The following is a 17,479-nucleotide window of genomic DNA, read 5'->3' as shown; positions in this document are numbered from 1 at the left end:
TATACACCATGAAAAGCACAACTTCTTAAGTTCAAGTTACAGTTAATGGGCTTGGTCTTAGATTTTGCTAAAATTTTGCATAGTTTTTAAGAAAAAATTTTGTATTAGAAATTAGAGATTTGATGGTTTTAAGACAAATTTAAGACAATTTTTAGCCGATTTTATGTGCTTTCTACACAAATGTTCACCTATTTTGAAAGAATTCAATCAGTAAAATTTTAGATGGTAAAGAGATAAATGCATTAATTTTTCGAATTTCAGTTATAGATTAACGAGTCAAGGTTGTATGCAAATTTTAGCAAAATCTGTGACATCGCTCATTTACTGTTCCTTGACCTTAAGCACAAATGCAATTTTCAGAGTAAACTTACTTAAATCTGACAGTTACGAAAAATTAATGGGGCCAACAATCCAGGAATTTTCAAAATCAAAAGGGAGCTTCCTCTTATCAATCTCAACAGTGTTCATTTTTGAGTAAATCAATCCTATATATATCTTAGCCCTGTGATAAAACTTGGAGAAAAAGTTTACAGCACAGTTGATTTATTGTACAAGATTTGAGAAAATGTCATATTCTCCATGAATAAATTCCATAACTCTGGAACAACCAAATTGGAAAGTGTCAAAATCAAAAGGGATCTTCCTTCTGTCAATCCTGGTCTTGTTTTCAGTGTTTAAATTTTATTAGAATTGGTTAAAGCAAATTTGAGTTATCTATGATGTGTTGACATAAAGACGTACAGATGGACAGATGGACAGACAGACAGTCTTGAATCTGTATACCATATTACATCCCCTATTCTATTATAGTATATTATTGAATATCAGAAATAAACAAATACCATATGCCATTGTTCCACTAAAATAATCTGACAAACTGGCATGTAAACTTGTTTGGTCACTACAATATCGTTCTTCTGCCATATCTTTAACCATTTTGTTACACCAAGTGGTTACCATAGCTCCCTCTACCTCTCTGACAACTGTGACAATTCAAAATAAACAAAGAGTATATACTCAAAGAAATTTCAGAATAAAGTCTGTATACAATTTCACATTCTTGTTGTATGATCAAAAATAAATATGTGAATGCTAAATATCAACAATTGAAATAATCCTGTCCTCCCCTAAACATTTTTTTGTTCACCATTTATTCATGTGAAAGTAATAACAGTATGTTTTAATAAATTGTTGGTTCATGTTGGTCATATTTGTTTTTCATAAATTGTATTGTTAATAAATTAGGTCATAAGTTTTCTCATTTGAATTGTTTTATATTTTTTTATGTTGGGGCCTTTTATAGCTGACTATTTATAAAGTATGGGGTTTTCTCATTGCTGTAGGCCAGACAGTGACCTATCATTACTTTATATATCAACATCACTTGAACTCCGGTGAATAGTTGTCTCATTGGCAATCATACCTCATCTCCTTATTTTTTATTTGTCATAAAGGCATATTTTTCTTTGCATATTAACAGACAGTGAATTGTGGCATATTTTCAAGACAAGAGTGCACACACTGAAATGTCTCGCCTTCTTTACTAATCATTGATATTATGTTGATAGTCCTAAATATAAAGCTTTATTACAACTGTCACATAAACTTAACATTAACCAAGTAAACTAAACATTGACCAATGAACCATGAAAATGAGGTCAAGGTCAGATGAACCATGCTAGGCAGGCATGTACAGCTAACAAATTCTTCCATACAACAAATATAGTTGACCTATTGCTTATAGTTTAAGAAAAACAGACCAAAACACAAAAACTTAACACTGAGCAATGAACCTTGAAAATGAGGTCAAGGTCAAATAAAACCTGCGTGACTGACATATAGATCATAAAATATTTCCATACACCAAATGTAGCTGAACTATTGCATATAGTGTTAGAAAAAAAGACCAAAACTCAAAAACTTAACTTTGACCACTGAACCATGAAAATGAGGTCAAAATCAGATGACACCTGCCAGCTATACATGTACACCTTACAATCATTCCAAACACAAAATATAGTAGACCTATTGCATACAGTATAAGAAAAACAGACTAAAACACAAAAACTTAACTATAACCACTGAACCATGAAAAAGAGGTCAAGGTCAGATGACACCTGCCAGTTGGACATGTACACCTTACAGTCCTTCCATATATACACCGAATATACTAAACCTATTGCTTATAGTATCTGAGATATGGACTTGACCACCAAAACTTAACCTTGTTCACTGATCCATGAAATGAGGTCGAGGTTAAGTGAAAACTGTCTGACGGGCATGAGGACCTTGCAAGGTACGCACATACCAAATATAGTTATCCTATAACTTATAATAAGAGAGAATTCAACATTACAAAAAATCTTAACTTTTTTTTCAAGTAGTCACTGAACCATGAAAATGAGGTCAAGGACATTGGACTTGTGACTGACGGAAACTTAGTAACATGAGTCATCCATATACAAAGTATGAAGCATCCAGATCTTCCACCTTCTAAAATATAAAGCTTTTAAAAAGTTAGCTAACGCCGCCGCGGCCGCTGGATCACTATCCCTATGTCGAGCTTTCTGCGACAAAAGTCGCAGGCTCGACAAAAAAATCATTGAGTGACCTCTTCTGTATCATAATTCCTTAAATTATCCAACTAATTATTACTTTTGTGAAAAATCTGTTTCTTTTTTTTCATTTTTCAAATGCTGTATTACTTGTTTTCTTTATTTCTATATATGAATTGCCCCATTGTTTGGGTTGCCATATTATCCCCCTTAGTTGTAGCATCCTTTACTTCTTTTTCATAACAATTAAATAATGTCAATTTCAAAGAACTCAGTTTCAACATGTCATAATTCATAATTTCATAATTTTAAAAGAGGTGTTTCAATTTATATCAAATAGAATATGAGTTTTTTTAAAAACGGAAGATCTAAAACAGAGAACCCCTGTATTTCAACTACATAAAACATCTCAAAATAAAAAAAAATAAATGAAAATAACAGCAGGTTTATCCTGCAAGACTATAATGCCACCAAGCTAAGACTTTCAAAAATAAATGCAAACCTGTAAACTGTTCCATTTCACACAATAATCTAATAAGCAGTAATGAAGGAAATCTCTGTACAGCTAAATTCTTTTCCACAAAAACTTCATTCAAAACGGCATAGTCACATGACAAAATATCTTCTAGTTCTGCCTGAGACAAACCTTTCTTTGCTACAAAGTAAACAACATCAATTATAATTATAACATAAAACAACAAAATAAATCATAGTTGAATAGCAACGTTACATTCAAATTTCTTAGGCTTGATTTTCTGTATAGTTTTATCCCGATGACTGCTCAGAAATCACCGAAAAATGTCCATCTTTTTAAATACTGCAAATTCAGGAATTATTGTGTGCATTTATTATTGCAATTTTTAAAGAATGGACAAAAATGCAAAATTTATTATTGCAATTTCGGGAAAATCTGCCTACAGACACATTTATCAAATATAATAATGTGATACGCATCCAGTCGCATTGTTCGCATTAATAAAAAATTTGCAAGGGTTCCACGGAACCCAGTGTCTCGCCTACTTTTGCTGTTAATCACAGGCTCAACAAAAATGAGGGAAAAAATTAATAAAAATATTCCACTCTATACTATCTTTTGATTGTAAGTAGCTTCTGTCCAAGTTTGGTAAAAATCCAGGATAGTGTATGAATCTAATAAATGTTTTAAAAACTTAAACTGCAGACTGTATGTAATGTTAACTGGAAGAAAAACTAAGTCCATTTATAAGTAAAATACGGAAAAAAAGGAACAAAATTTAAAAAAAATTTCCTTCTAGATACTAGCTTTTAATACTAAACAAGCTTCTGTCTGTTTGGTACAAATCCAGGATAGTTTAAGAAAGTTATTAAAATTTTAAAAACTTTAACCACAGAGTGAATGTAATGTTAACTGGCAGAAAAACTAAGTCCATTTATAAGTAAAATACAGAAAAAATTGAAATTTTTTTTTACAAAATTTACTTCTGGATATTATCTTATGATCATAAACGAGCTTCTTTACAAGTTTGGTAGAAATCCAGGATAGTTTAAGAAAGTTATTAAAATTTCAAAAACTTTAACCACAGAGTGAATATTTGTGGATGCAGACGACGACACCGACGGAATGTAGGATCGCTATGTCTCGCTTTTTCGACAAAAGTCGAAGGCTCAACAAAAACCTGACAATAATTTATGAATTAACAGTAACCACATTAAACCCCTTAACATAGCATAAAACCAGCAATGTTTACCAAAACATAAATGTGGTTGTAACATCCTTTTTTTTTTTTTTAACTTTTCCATAAAATGAAATGGCCAGAAATTGCACATATGTATTTAGGAAAATCATCCACTGTTCTATAGAATATCAAGTGAACTAATGCTAGGCTGCAAAACTATATTCTACTCAGGCAGAACTGTAAACCAGAATATCTTCAAAATTTCTTGATTTCATTACCTTAATTTTTGTTGCTGAGATTATACTCGCACATCAACAATAACTTCTCCATTCACATAAATAGTGGTGCATTCTACAAACTACTGTGGATTTATTTATTTTTGTGGGTACTAATTTTTGTGTATTGAGAAAAAATTGTATTATTGTTGATACACGTATTTTATTTTTCGTGTTTTAGCCTAAGTCTGCATACAGGCCTATAGAAACAAAATTTTCGTTGAACATTTAAATTTGTGGTTCACCTGTACTCTAGAAATCCAGGAAAAGTGGTAATAACCATTGGTCATATGTTTCAGAACATTTGTTTGTGGCAAAGTCCAGTTTGAGTACACAAATGGCAAATTCAGCATTTTTCCATTTATAAAGGGACATAACTTGAGATTGGTGAAAGTGAATTCAAACTTGATCTGTGTTTAGTGGTAATAAGCATTGTGTAAACGTTTCACAACATTTGGTCAAGGCAAACTTAAATTAGAGAAAGGAAACCAATTTTGGGACATTCCTACGTACAGACAGGTAAGGGCAATTTTTTAACCTTAATGTTTATGGTAAACCTTAATGCCCCCACTGCCACTTCTGGGGCATAAAAAAGGCATCAACTTAGTTATCTTTAGATAATAATATTAGGGTTGATTTTAAATTATCTGCTTCAAAAACACCTATGGTAAGAATTTCTTATCAATAAGTTGAATAACAATAATAATACTTTAAGATTTTGGCATGAAAATTATTTATAATACATACATGCAGTTAGATATCCTAAAGCCCTGGACGTAAATATTTGTCCATGAGACACTTCTAATTTGTCAAATAAACAGTGGATTGCATCCCTGATAGTCTCCTTTATCTGTATATTTGACATATCCATGTATGATGTCCACTTTAAAGCTTCTGAGATACATAGATTAAGATGAAGAGGAACACAGCCATCATTGAAGGGGTTCATCAGCAGATCCTGTTGAGAGGTTGTAAGTTTCCGTTCATTTTTCATCAGTGAATGATTCAGAATTGATGTTAAGTCAGTTTTGGTACTTATCACAGGAATAAAACACTTCTCTGGAAGTTTCTCCTAAAATTGAAATATGAAAGTATTAAAAAACCTTTGTAAGCAAGCTCATATACCCCATGCCTCCACATTGACACAGGACAAACAAAATATAACCAGATTCCTAAGTTCAAAGACGCATAACTTATTTTTTTCCTTATTATCTACAAAGTTTTATGAAATTCTGTTGTGAGAATTCAGAGGAGTTGCGATGACAAACTGTGGCAGTAGTATATATAGGCCAAAACTTTTAAGTTCAAAGGGGCATAACTCCTAGAAAAAAATTGAATTATAATTCAAAATTCAAAATATAAATCCGCGGGCCCCATGACGTGGGGTCTAATAAATAAGATAAATTTTTTGGCTTGTAGAATTCAAAGTTTGAATATATTTTGAGAATCTTTAGAATCTGGTTGATTGTGGTTTATAACATATATAAGGCTCTAAATCTGTACATGTAGTCCTTTCGAGCCTTTACTATCATGTAGACTTTAATTTATGAATACTGTGGATTCATTTATTTTCATGGATACTAATTTTCAAGACTGGATGAAAATTATATTTTTTCAAGAAAATCTAATTTTGAGGTATGTCAAACTCTGCATACATATTTGCACTTTGATAACCATCTAAAGGAGGTGTAGGCCCATTAAGACCCCTTTTTGGCCCCCAAATATAGCATTTTTACAAAGGAGAAGGTCTGCTAAAAGCTAATTTTGGCCTAAAATTTGAACAACATCTGATGAAAGATTTTTGACATTTCTTAAACACTTAAGTGTCTGCATTGAACTTTACCTTTTAACAATGAATTTTAACTTAAGTAACATTTAACTATTCCTTTACCATTGAAAATAATTGTTATCTGGATTATCCCTTTCTGATAGGATAAGCCTAACATTGGATTGATTGATTGTTGGTTGCTTAATGTCCAGTGGCAAATATTTCATGCATATTCAGGACGAGAACAAATTAACAATAAACACAATAGGTACAGTTGAACGGCAAACGCCTGATTCTGACAGATAGAGGTCAATTTGTCGACAAAAAAAGTACCCGTATGTAAAATGTTTACGCCCACAAACAGCGCCACCTATATTTTTTTCTACGGCGTCTTTGAGAACGATGTTCCGTTCTGTAGTAAATTAAAACATTAAATTAACTAAAACATAGAAAAGTAAGTGTATAAAACTAATTAAAAGATATATTTGCACATGACTGGTTATGCATGATACGCTGGCAATGTGCGCAATGTCCTTTAATCCAAGATTCAAAATTAGTTTGTTTCCTATGTCAAAATGGCGGATTCCAATGTTTACATTTTTCCATCGATTTGAGAGCTGACACAAATTCGTATCCAATCATTAATTTGCATATTATGTACTGTGTAGGGTAGCTTATCCAATGGGATTTACTGTTATAAAGTGGCTATACGTTACCATCCATCGTTACAAAAGTGCCATGTGTTTTGTGTGTATAGCTCAGGAATGATGTGTATTCAATATTTACGGTAAATAATCAATGTTATGTTCATTATATTTCCATGCATACACAAGTCATAACAGCAAATGCATTTTTTATAGAACTTATTAGGTAAACAGACATGTTTAACTGTCTGCTTTAGCAAAAATTCGTGTAAATAAACCCGATGGGTCGTTTTGAATATTCAAGCACAGCAGACAAACACGTGGTAGATTATTGATGTTTGTTTACCTAAATTGCACGCTGTTGTTACTAAATACTTAGAAATAACCATTATCGTGTTATTATTGTTTAACAGCAGATACAATTAATTTTACAATTGCATTTAACTACTTTCAAGAGTTTTATAATACACCTTGCCTAAGAAATAGGTCTAGCTAGGTCCAGGGACCTCCTTTACTAATACTAGGTCCTTAAAAAAAGAGGCTGTAATAATGTACATGATGTAAATTACCATATTTACATTCCAGCATTTTTTTGCATTTGATATATTTCATATACATGTACATGTATGTACATAGAGAACAATAGAGTAAATGAACATATATGGGTTTAATTCCCACCCTAGGTATTAATTTTAATACTCATTAGAGGTTGGAGCAAATAGGGCAGATTGCAATTGACCATAATGTAGTGTCTAAAAATGCTAATTGATGCGGCCAAGTCCTCAACATCCTTTTTTCTAAGTATACAGCAGCTCCTTTAAGGATTAGTAAGGGAACACTTTACATATAGTCCAGTGGCTAAGTCCTGTCTTTTTTGTCTCTATTATTTCCTTATTTATATTATTATATTTCTTATATTCTCTTGTACATGTAGTAAGCTAAAAAGCTATCATTACTCTTTTTCCTCATCTGCCTGATAACAATGAAATGTATTGTTGATGTCTGTAAAGTGACTTATAATTTAACAGCTAACAGACATTTGGACTCTGGTGGATAGTTTCTATACTGTTATCTCATTGGCAATCATACCACATCTCTTTATTTTAGTACAGGTTAAGTATTTAAAGTAAGTGACTAACAAACATTAAATCATTTGAAAGAAAAATTCTTCAATGATTTCAGTTTACATATATATATCAACAATAAAATTTGGTTGTATAAATTGTGTCATTATGTTTATAATGACCACTGTAATTGTGAACTGCCATGACTGTCTTGTACAAAATATATTTGAATAAGTTCCCCAATGAATAGTATATAGATGTTTAAAAAAACAAATGTATGTACTAGTTCCAGATCTATCAATTCAAAAATAATTGATGTTTTTTTAAATTAATTGAATAATAACAACTTATTGCAATAATCATGATAATCATGATATTAAAATACAAACTAGCATTCTTATATGTGATACATATATAACTTAATGCAGCTTATTCTGAAATTGTAAGGTATGTCATAAAAAAGAGATTTTTTGTAAAAGTTACCAAAATTGTCTGTATTTCAACCACATTTAGGCCTAAGAACCTTAAATTTTTAAGTGTAGAGGTTGACAAGCTAAGTCATGACTGTAAATTCAGATATTATCATGAGGTTTTTATTAAAGTAAATAATGCGATTAAATTGATTATCTCAATAAAAAGAACTCTCATTCTGATTTGATACTATGAGATTTTTTCTGATATCAGAAAAATAAATATCTCATTGTTGTCCATTCTTCAAAAAATTTCTGAACATACTGTACATGTATTTAAGTCAGCTTTGTTTTTGTCTGAGACTACTATAACATGGGAAGTGACCAATCTCTATGTTAATTGTTATAGTAGTCTCAGGTTTTTGTTTTGTAGTTCAATTGACTTTGCATTTTAGAGCAGTTAAATATGAATTTGGATTAAATTTGAAGTTGATTCAGTATATTTTATGACATAATAACACTCTTTTATTTAAACAAAGCATTTTCAGACTTTATTTACAGACCAGCTTAGCTAATCATTCATTATTCAATCAATAATTTAATTAAAGGACTCAACAGTTGTTTGTAGGACTTATGAATTCAAATATAAGGAAAAAAAATCAAAACTTGAAGTACATGTAATAGGAATTATGAGAACTGCATGATATCAGATTGCAATACAGCTTTTTGTTCAGTTTTCTTTGTGTTGATTATAATGTTTTAAATCCCTTTCTGGCTTTTTGCATGTTCAGATTTTTTCTCTTGATTAAGAGCGAGCAACTGAACTTGTACATCTTATATTGTTTCTTATCTCGGGGGTGGATCAAGCCAATTTTCAAAGAGGAGGGGGGCATGTATTGTCTACATTTTCTTTTTTTCCATATTGTATTTTAATGTAATGCAAAGTAAAATTCTATTGTAACACAAGTTCTGCTGACAAATGGCTGATAAACCCCTCTTGTATGTAATTATTTGGCATGAAATGATATATGTTTTTTCTGTATATGGAAATTAGGAATAATCCACCCTCTCTTTATAAAAGACCTGGATCTGCTTAAAAGTTCTTGCTTTTCTCAGAATTTTCCATTGTTACATCAGGAATAAAGGCTACCAATAATCATGCTTGACGATCATTGAGGTCACACATAAAGAACCCATCTCTTTGCAGATCATAGTAGAAAAACAAAGATACAATGTAGTTGGTAACATAAATGTATTTAAAAATATCAAGAGAAACATTCCCATACAGAATCTCTGTCAATAAGTTATTTTTCCACTCTTAACAGTGAAATCTTAAATATGTAAATTGATCGGCAAGCCTCGCATCTTGAAAAATAAAATGTCTGTAGGAAAGAACTATTGTTTCACAATTGATGCTGTGTTAGAATTTATAATATCACTCTTTTTTTCCCCATATGATCAGCATAAAAAGTGACAAGTTCTTCAGTCTAAATAACTTTGTTAAATCTCATTTCTGATGGAACATTTTCAGTGCACCAGATAAACAACTTTCTATGTTAGATACTTATTTAAATATAAAAATTCAAGTCTAATTTTAGAGTGAAATTTTAATATATATTTAAACAAACTGTTCTAAACAATCAACATGTACAAACACTGAGTTTATTTTCATATCCTTTCTAAGAATTTTGATACAAAGAAAGTAAAACAAAGACTTGTATCATTCCATCTACCAAAAGGGTGTTTGAGAATATACAAATAAGTCCAAGTTTCAGAGAAAAGTCAGTTATCTATAATTTTCTTCTTTGGAAGTTTTCAAAAACCTGTTTTATGGTACTTGAAAAAATGCCATATTCAAACATTCCATGACTATTTTAATGTTACAAGAGTAGAGGAACATTAAATATTGAATGGTTATTCAAGAAAGTGTCGAAATATAACTACAATCATTAATTTTACTCGAATTTACTGTTGTGAACTTGCAGTTTCCTACGACGCGTGTACGGAGTTATCTCCCGTTGATCTCCGCTTCGCCACGAATAAGCTGACACAATTGCGTATCCGGGGAATTTATGATCTATAATTAATATATAAGATCCAGAAAATGGTTTTACTTCATATTTTATACCCCTCCATACGTTACCAAACCCATTTAAGAAATGATTTGGGATTTTCCGTAGACCTACGCAAATTTTCCAAAAAAAATTTCAACTTCCATCGTTGTTTTAGAATACTTTTATAACACCTTTCATAAATAAGTATACATAATAATGAAGCTTATTCACTCAAGATTTGGACCCTACAAGTTTTATTTATGTACGAGTTACAATTAGACGATACGAGGTAAAAAACCAAGAGGTGTACACGTTCACAAGAAAACGGTAAACTCTGACCTTTTATCACGTGACCAATGTCTTGAACTTAGACGCCATTAAATCGTTTGCCGTTCAACTGGGTAGGTTCTGTAATAGGGGCGTCCGGGATCAAGGTCGGAGACATTTAGACTGCCACGGGAAATGAGGGTATATTGGATAGGGACAGAAATTTAGCCTTGCAACAGGTCACCTACGGACGCCTCAAAGAGTTGTTGCAAGGGTTCTTAACGTGCAAAGAGCGTGGCACTCTCTTTACACGAGGCATCGGATTTAACGTCCCCATTCTGACCGGACATGGCTGCAAATTTGTACATCCTGCACAGCCAAACAGACGCCCCCATTTTAGCAAGGGTTTTACTGCCGGTCATAGGAAGACCAATGGTGACCATACTTCTATTCCCCAGTCACCCTTGGGGGTGCTTAACATTGGACAGAGGGAAACAAAACTCAACATGAAGTATTTTTACCGTTAACATTGAACTCTATCTTTTACATTGAACTCTTCCTTCAACATTTAACTTTATTTTTTAACATTAAACTTTACCTTTAAAGGGGCACGAGCTAAGAGATATATAAAAAATCTAAAATATGATTTTTTTGTTCAATCATTAATGAAAGTGAAATTGTCAAATAATAATTCACTTTTAGCAGACAGTATGGTTCAATTTTCTCAAAATAAGCAAAAAAAACATTGATGATGAATTATTCACTTGCAAGTCAATAATTCGACCTCATTGAATCCGTATTCATGTGAACTTCAATTTAACCCCTTAGCTAGAGATGGATAATGAATGCATTGTTCGTGTATAGTTATTTAAAGGAAAATAATGTCAACATTGAAAGTGAAACAAAGGTAAATCATTTAATTGACTGGTTCAATCCACAACAAATCATTCTTATACAGGTAAAAACAATGATTAACATATATTTTAAATCTATAATATGAAATTGAACAGACCTAGAAGAATCTAATTGCAGGAGTTAGCGATATCTATTTATATCTATATTTATGTTAATATCACCTTTACGACCATCGGAGGTCTTCGGAGGTCAACTCGATAGTTAATTAGATGGCGTCTACACTTAAATACACACAAAACAAAGCTACATATTCTCCAGCACATACCCTGTTAATTGTTTATTTTAGACTTTTAATAATTTGGATAAATGTTTTAAATTGTTATAAATCAAATGTGAGAATTTGAGTCAAATCCGTGAACATGAATTTGACAGCTAGCTATATATATAGTGCCCCTTTAACATTAAACTTTACCTTTAACATTTAACTTTACCTTAAACATTGAACATGACCTTTAACATTGAACATGACCTATAACATTGAACATGACCTATAACATTGAACATGACCTTTAACATTGAACATGACCTATAACATTGAACTTTACCTTTAACATTTAGCTTTACCTTTAACTTTCAACCTTACCTTTCACACTGAATTTTACCTTTCACATAGAACTTTACCTTTTAAATTGAACTTTACCTTTTTTAACACTGAACTTTACCTTTAATATTGAAAAGAATTCATTATCTGGATTATCTGTTGTTGATAGGATGAACCTAACATTGGATCTGATTGACTGTGGAATCCAAAATTTGGATTTTGTCAAATTAAACCCTGGATCTAGTTGATCTACACCATCTATCAGTATGACCATAGTCTTTGTTGTTGAATTTAGAGTGTGTTCAAAGTCAGCAATAATCTCTTTAAATCCCTGAAAATAAAAGGACAGAATAATTATCTCATCTTTTTTATATTTTATTTTCTATCTTTTTATGGCATCTTAGAAAAGAGCAGGATGATGATGTTCAGTGGCAAATATTACATATAAACTAGAGGCTCTAAAGAGCCTGTGTTGCTCACCTTGGTCTATGTATAAAAAAGAAGATGTGGTATGATTCCCAATGAGACAACTCTTCACAAGAAACCAAATGACACAGAAATTAAATACTATAGGTCACCATACGGCCTTCAACAATGAACAAAGCCCATACTGCATAGTCAGCTATAAAAGGCTGTGAAATGACAAATGTAAAACCAATCAAACGAGAAAACTAACTGCCTAATCTATGTACAAAATAATGAACGAAAAACAAATATGTAACACAGCATATCTGGGAAAAAAATCCAGTAAATGTGTATAAACATGTTTAACCCCGCCGCATTTTTGCGCCTGTCCCAAGTCAGGAGCCTCTAGCCTTTGTTAGTCTTGTATTATTTTTAATTTTAGTTTCTTGTGTACAATTTGGAGTTTAGTATGGCGTTCATTATCACTGAACTAGTATATATATTTGTTTAGGGGCCAGCTGAAGGACGCCTCCGGGTGCGGGAATTTCTCGCTGCATTGAAGACCTGTTGGTGGCTTTCTGCTGTTGTCTGTTCTGTGGTCGGGTTGTTGTCTCTTTGACACATTCCCCATTTCCATTCTCAATTTTATGAATGCCAATAAGACAACTATCCACCAGAGTTCAAATGATGTGAATGTAAGCAGTTCCATTATATTTTATTACAATACAATTTACGAAAAACAAATATGACAGACATGAACCAACACAACTACTGAATCACAGGCTCCTGAATTTGGACAGGCACATAAACAATTTAGCTCAATCCCCCTTAAGGGCTATTCCATTAAAATATATGTGGGAGGGTAGGAAGGAACTTTCAAAATATCCCTACAACCAAGAACCATTTTTTAGATAATTTTGCATAATGGTAATAGAAGCATACTGAAAAAAGACCCATGACCCACATTCAATAATTAAATTTCCCTTCCTTCCCTCCCACACACATTTTAATGGAATAGCCCTAACCTGGAACTGTTGTGGGACAGCACAGCGTAAAAAGAATCCCTCTATTTACTCAACTGACACACAGATCTAGATTTTTTTAGTGCAAGTTCACAAATAAACCCAGTCTGCAGGAATACATGTCAATTATCCCAGACACTGAATTCTGACTCTTATCCTACCAGTCTTTACTCTTATCCTTAAAACCTATCTGACAAGTGCATGAACAGCAAACACCAAGTTTTTTAGTTTTCTACTTAGAGCAGCTGGAGAATGAACCTATTACCCCTACACTCAAGTAGGCACACTACCATTAAACCACAAAGGGGGTATAAGGAAACCTTAGAAACAAGCAAATAGGAGATGTTAAACAAACCACTGTAATAGAAATGCTTGTGAGCACTGAAAAATAAAGATTGCACTCATTTCAAAGTAGGAACTATGGATGTCATTGTATTAGGCATGAGAAGGAAATACTATAAATTGGAGCTATCTTCAATTACAACTATGAACAAAGAGTGATAACTCATATTCTAAATTTGAATTTAACTATTTTTTCAAATAGATAATTGACAGGAAATGATGCACCATATAAGAGTTTAATTTAAATTTTGATTAATTTGCCAATAAGTCTTTCACAAATAATAAACTTGTGATTATATTTGTATAAAATAGATTTACCTAAGGTAAAAGATATGTTTATACACAAATTAATTTCTAATAAGGTTCCTTCAAAGTTGCATACCTGCCAACTGTCACTATTTGCTGGGGATTTCCCCCATGAAATCTCCCAAATGGAAATTTTGAAAGAGCAATTGTGTCAACAATTTAAAATAAAACAATCAATTTGACTATGGCTGTAGGTTAGAAAAACTATGGAGAAGCAAAAACAACATCAAAAGAAATTTAAAGGCCCCTTTAAAGGCTTTGCAGGACTATGAGAGTCATTTTGTGCATAAAACCCCCATGGGCCTTTTGAAATGTTGGCAGGTATGAAGTTGAGGTGTGAAAAATAAAGAGAGGATTCCCAATTTTAAATGTTTTTCATAATTAGGTTTATCCAAAATTCATGGCTAAGTTTCCCCTAACTTAATTTTTCTGGCTACTGCAATCCAAAAAAAATTTCATTCATGTTCATTACTATTGACATCTTTATTCTGACTTTTTACAATTTTTTTATTTAATTTTACCCATTTTTCTTCAGGAAACACCAGAAATCAGCCCCAATCTAAGGAACAATGTATCAACAATTCTGAATTAACAAAGCATGCCATGGCTCTTGTTCTCTTGAAGATGGATATCAAGAACCCAGATACATGCTTTATAACAGAAAAGTTAAAACTGTTTTTTTATTAACTCAGACTTGTTATGCCAACATTGACTATGGTTCGAGGTTAATATATAGGTGTATTTCTGTCAAAACACAAAGCAAACATTACCAAAGTCAGCAACCAAACACAATTAGATGCGAAAAGAGTTTGGACTCAGAAACATCTTTGTGAAATTTATTGCACAATAAGTGTAACTAGGTGCAAATGTCATAGTTCAAAATGTTTAAGTTAAAAAATGTGACAGAATTGTCAAAATGGATAAGCACTGATATGCATTATGGTATACACTTATACCATGATGTGCTCTTTTACACTTGTGTATACAATGTGTTACTATTGCAGGATCTTTTCTCTAAAGAAATACCTATTTAACTAGCTTTATATGTTGTGTATAGGTAACTGTTTTCAAAGGTAAGTTACTGTTGTTTCTACTTGCATTTAATCCTTTATGCCCTTAAGGTGGCTAGGGCGTCTTAATTAAAATTGAAAGAATTTTTTAATAATTTGTCAAAATGAAGTATTTATCATGCTTTTTTTCAAAAATATAATAAAAAGTATGGGTCACCGGACTTTTTTTCATGCTACAGGTTGTGCAAAGTTGTAAGATTTTGTATAGATAATGCATGGAAAATCAACTTTTGTGTGATAAAAAGAAAACTAACTGATAGAATTTTAAGATATAATTTGAGAAGAAAGCTCTTAAAACATGCTTTCAGATAAGAAAAATAAAAAATGGGGTCACCGAACTTGTTTTCTTGCTTCAGATTAAAATAGGTAAATTCACAACACTTTCTATTGTAAAAATGACTTTATCGGAGTTATCTCCCCTTATTTGGCAAAATTGAAAAAAAATTAATCAAACACAAATAAGGTGTTTTTGAGAAATTACAGCTGTAATTATGATAAAACATACAATATTCTATAATTATATCAAAAGTCTTACACATAAATTGCATACTGCTCTCAAAATTTGCACATTTAATCAAAGATCTAGACCAACGCTATCTGCTACTTCAAAATCCAAGATGGAGGAAGACACCCGAGCCACCTTAATAATCAATAAATAAATGTCTAATGTGTCCATGGGACAGATGATGCCCCTGCTTCCATATAAATATATATAGGGGTATAACTCGAGAACGATAAAAGTGACACATCCAAAATTCAAACTTGGTCTGTGTTTTGTGGTAACAAGTATTGTGAATAAGTTTCATAATATCTAATGGAGGCAAACTAAAGTTAGAGAACGGAAACAAGTTTTGGGACATATACAGAATGTGTACAGATGGACAATGGTAACACTTAATGCCCCCTCTGCTGCAACGACTCATAAAAATAATCAAAAGTTTGTATATGTCTGTGACACACTTGGAAAATCTGGATCAGCCCTTGCTATCATAGGCAGGTGATAAAAGTGGAAAACCCATTAATTCATAAGAAGTTGGAACATTAGTTCAAAAGTTAAGGATGTTCGCTACTTTGTTTTTGACTTTTTGTCAGATTTTCAGAATCCTCTAGTTTTATCCATGTAGTTCAAATAAAAAATTTTGCCCACTGACCCCTACTTTTCTTTTCAGAATTTTATTGCATATAGTTTTAAAAGTCATTTTTGAAAATTTTATAAAATCCTTGTTATTTTTTCATAGCTTTTGAAAGAAAAAAGGTGCCAATGTTAAATGTATGAAAAATCTAGAGAGAACCATTTCCCGCCAAATTTTCGATTGATAATATCTCAAAAAACTACAACATGGACCTGTCATTTTTTTTTTTTTTTTTAGGTTCCCTTATTCATGTTCTATCAATTTATATAACAGTCTTTTAAAAACCTTGTTATTTTGAAAGAGAGGAGCAAACATCCTCAACTGTTTACTTGTAGAAACTATATGGTATCAATTTTTTTTTTATAAATGATTTTCTGTGTACATTGTAATACCTTAGGAGGAACCTGCTGCTCACGGTCATCAATGGTTCTAATTTGGTCAATAATGCTTTGTAGTAAGTCCAACAGATTTGAGCTCCCTGGGGTCAGTCGTACAAACCTGAAATCATAAAGACAATTTGCAGTTCACACAGTTAAATCACTCTAGCTTGTGTACCAGTAATTGGGTCAATGAAATAACAAAAGTAATTACAGTGACCTGAAAAATGAAAGCAATTTAATTGGACAATAATTGCAGGAAAGCAAATGCTATTCATAACATGTTGAAAGAGTGAATAGATATTTAAATCTAGATAATTTGAAAGATACACATTAATTGGCCACATAAAGTTCACATCCCCTTTTTGCTAAAGGAATTCAGGAAAAAACATTTTGTCCCTTATTGAACACTTTTGGTGAAAGTCCAGTAATTTCAAACCTTGTGTGATCATTTGTAGTATTTTCATATGAAAACCTGTTTTACTGTCTTCAAGTAGAAGTTAAAATGCTTGTAAAAGATTCTACAACAGTTCTATAATGTAAAATTAAGCCAAAATTACAGTTGTATTTGTCATTTACCGAAAATAGAAACAGAATGCGTAAATCGCATACATTTACAGTGAAAGCCTGCAGAAAATCTGTGAAAGATATTGAAAAAAAAGAATACCGCTTTGAA

The 17,479-nt window shown here is 31.9% G+C and overlaps 1 protein-coding gene across 1 annotated transcript in view; it reads right to left on the bottom strand.

Annotated features, from left to right (window-relative positions):
• The window catches only part of LOC127705590 (NACHT and WD repeat domain-containing protein 2-like), a 44,476-nt gene that overhangs the window by 6,846 nt on the left and 20,151 nt on the right, over nucleotides 1-17,479 (bottom strand). Inside the window, exons 7-11 of the mRNA XM_052209917.1 lie at nucleotides 16,819-16,924; nucleotides 12,270-12,479; nucleotides 5,233-5,557; nucleotides 3,058-3,210; nucleotides 843-983 (exon numbers count right to left, since the gene is read on the bottom strand). Of these exons, the coding sequence (XP_052065877.1) occupies nucleotides 843-983; nucleotides 3,058-3,210; nucleotides 5,233-5,557; nucleotides 12,270-12,479; nucleotides 16,819-16,924 (935 nt within the window). The remainder of the gene's footprint in view (nucleotides 1-842; nucleotides 984-3,057; nucleotides 3,211-5,232; nucleotides 5,558-12,269; nucleotides 12,480-16,818; nucleotides 16,925-17,479) is intronic.

The sequence above is a fragment of the Mytilus californianus genome, unplaced genomic scaffold (assembly GCF_021869535.1).
Source record: "Mytilus californianus isolate M0D057914Y unplaced genomic scaffold, xbMytCali1.0.p SCAF_6, whole genome shotgun sequence".
NCBI lineage: Eukaryota > Metazoa > Mollusca > Bivalvia > Mytilida > Mytilidae > Mytilus > Mytilus californianus.
The sequence above is the reverse complement of the archived record's forward strand: the minus strand, read 5'-3'. Positions and strand labels throughout refer to the sequence as shown.